This window comes from Anarrhichthys ocellatus, unplaced genomic scaffold (assembly GCF_004355925.1).
Source record: "Anarrhichthys ocellatus isolate YVR2014 unplaced genomic scaffold, GSC_Weel_1.0 scaffold5, whole genome shotgun sequence".
NCBI classification, from domain to species: Eukaryota; Metazoa; Chordata; class Actinopteri; order Perciformes; family Anarhichadidae; genus Anarrhichthys; species Anarrhichthys ocellatus.
This window is the reverse complement of record NW_022280035.1, coordinates 1,982,437-1,985,173: the sequence shown is the minus strand read 5'-3', so window position 1 is coordinate 1,985,173 and position 2,737 is coordinate 1,982,437. Positions and strand designations below refer to the sequence as shown.

The 2,737-nt window shown below is 42.2% G+C and overlaps 1 protein-coding gene across 1 annotated transcript; it reads left to right on the top strand.

The window, feature by feature from the left end:
• Positions 1-344: 344 nt before the first annotated feature.
• Positions 345-2,737, top strand: trh (thyrotropin-releasing hormone). The gene is made up of 3 exons (XM_031845591.1): positions 345-443; positions 840-1,047; positions 1,425-2,737. Exons 2-3 carry the CDS (start codon positions 858-860, stop codon positions 2,036-2,038), a joined length of 804 nt encoding a protein of 267 aa, XP_031701451.1. The 5' UTR covers positions 345-443; positions 840-857; the 3' UTR covers positions 2,039-2,737.

Sequence of the window (2,737 nt, the reverse complement as noted above, 5' to 3'; positions counted from 1 at the left end):
AAACCTAATTAAGTAAACAATATATTGATCCAACAAAATGAAAGATTTTCAACTTCAATAGAAAATGGATTAGAAAACTTAAAATTCACATTTTCTGAGAGTGAATTCATCTTATCCAGTCATCTACTAGTGCCTTCTGTTTATCTCACACTCGGGTTTGTTTTTTTCAAATCACATCGGCCCCTATAGGACGATCGTTCACCTCATCCAGTTGCGCACGACTTGGTGACATCAGCGGTGACAAGCGATCCTGAAAAATGACTCTCAGCGTCGGTGTGACGACAGTGACCGGAAAGTATAAATGCTGACACGGGAAAGTTATCTGCTCATTCCTCCAGACTTGGTCCATACGGGTCGCCAACTGCTGCTGCAGAGGCTGAGAGCAACGATCATCTCTGTGCGCTCAACAGAGTCAGAGAGAGAGGAGAGCTTGGATACTTCAGGTGAGTCTAGCGCACTTCAGAACAAACCTTTAAACTAAGTAAAGATGTCTGTCTTTAGTGTTAGTTGAGCTGCTTTATCACATCTGGGTAGTTCAAATGTATTTTTATTATAAGGCCTTCGCGTTATTCAAATTAATTTCAGAAGTTTTTAAGACAGCTTGACGTTCAGTTTCCATCTTTTCTTTCTGTAAAACTGGTTTAAAAATGCTGCTGCGGTGAAATTATTCTCCCGTGCACATTTACTGGTTTAAGGATTTTATAAGAACCTTAACTGGTCAGAATGTATTGTGTCAGTCGTCAAGAAAATTGCCCTCAAGTGAACCAAGTTGCACTGAACAAATTGTTAATCTCTTATCTGATATATTCCCCATCGACCCTAATCTGTTTCTTCATCAGAGGACCAACTAAATTACCATGAAGTCGATATGTCTGCTCATCTTGGCTTTTCTCGTGGTCTGCAACTTCACTGTGTCTGGAGGACAGGGCATCCCCGCTGAGGACGAGACGGACGGGAGGACCATAGACGACATCATTCTACAGAGAGCAGAAAGTCTCCTGATACGGTCCATTCTCAAAAAGATACAAAACGAAGACGCCAGAAACGGTGCGTAAAATACGTGTGTTGATGCAAAATGGTAACATAAAGTAGTTGACACTTTTTTTTGTTTCTCAGTCATAACATGTAATTAGCCACTGCCATGACATTGATGAAAGGAATATTTGTCTCGTTTTTAAATTGAAAATATTTAAAGTGAAAACATGTGCTAGAGTTTTGGGCATTGTTTCCAGTTAGACAATTATAAATAATATTTCAAAACACTTGTTTTGAAACATGAAAATGGAAAAGATGATAGAAGGGATATGGACGACCAACTACACTTGTTTGTGCGCAATTTACGCACGGCATACAAACTAGGGAAACGGGAATTTTTATACTTGGGGCTACTTGAAGTAATCCAAATAATGTTTTCCTTTCTCCAGAGGGATCTTCCTCTCAGACAGAATGGATGACAAAACGACAGCATCCCGGTAAGAGATACGGCGAGGACTTGGAGAAGCGGCAGCATCCGGGGCGGAGAGAAGAAGACGGGGATGAACAGTACTTCGATGTTCAAAAGAGACAGCACCCGGGCAAACGCGAAGAAGAAATGCACTCGTTCATGGAGCTCCAGAAGAGGCAGCACCCGGGAAAGCGCTTCGCGTTGGGACGCGTTTCTGAAAACCCCGTGACGCTCCTGGGTGAACTTTCAAAACGACAGCACCCGGGGAAGCGCTACCTGGTGGTGCACAGCAAGCGCCAGCACCCAGGTAAGCGCGATGGGGACGACGATGGGGACTGGGATGCGGACGGAGAAGGAGACGACGACCTCGCTGAGTTGGAAAAGCGTCAACACCCCGGGAAACGGTTTTGGGATAACTCCAGTCAGGATTTGGGCACAAACAGTCCGTGTGACGTATTGGACCCTACGAGCTGCAGCAAGACCAGTTTGCTGCTCGACTTTTTAGACAACATTAACAAGAGTCATGCCGAGGAGAAGCGACAACACCCGGGTAAAAGGTTTGCACCCGAGGAGGACTTAGTGGAAGGAGAGTAGGTTAAACAGAAGTCCGGAGCGCGTGCACTGCTGTATTGTAAACAAATAAATGTGTAAACGAAGTGACCACAATGAATTATTAAAAACGAAAAAATAATTTAAACCATTTAATCTGTTGTTCCACCGACAGTCACTGTATCATCGTCGCAAAAACGTGTATCTGCTGTTTGTTTTGTTTGGAGAGGTTGTGCGTAATTGTCCTCCAGACTGGTTATATCGCTGTAAATATGGGTTTCGCAAGAGTGCGTGCCCTATCTTGATTTGAATTAATTCAAATGATTTAGTATTTATTCCGTTGATTAGGCTACTTGTACTATAGTCAAGTCCAAGAATGAAAGCATTAGTCTACTGGCTTTTTGCGATGTTGCCTCTGTGAGGCGGCGCGCTCTTCAGTCCAGTATCGGCTCCAGCTTGAAATATGATCAATGAAAGTGGCCAACGTTTACAGCTTTGCAGAGGAAATCCCTTCATTGATTTGATTTGTGTTTCATTATTTTCTACTTATGTAAAATATAATGAATACCACCGCAGAAAAAAATATGTCTGATTATTTTTCTATATTATTGCATGGATTAAGTTTATTTAAGCTAAATTATAAAACGCCTTTGCCTTAAAGTCAACCACCAATGTTTTTGTTGGACAATAAAACGCATTGGTAAAAATGTATGGTTTGCTTCAGTTGTGCACTATTAAAGTCTG

Bases quoted from the DNA above. Each gene is read 5' to 3' on its own strand.
- trh (XM_031845591.1), top strand. From the start codon at position 858: ATGAAGTCGATATGTCTGCTCATCTTGGCTTTTCTCGTGGTCTGCAAC. The intron at 1,048-1,424 runs GTGCGTAAAATA...TCCTTTCTCCAG, and splicing joins AAACGAAGACGCCAGAAACG to AGGGATCTTCCTCTCAGACA.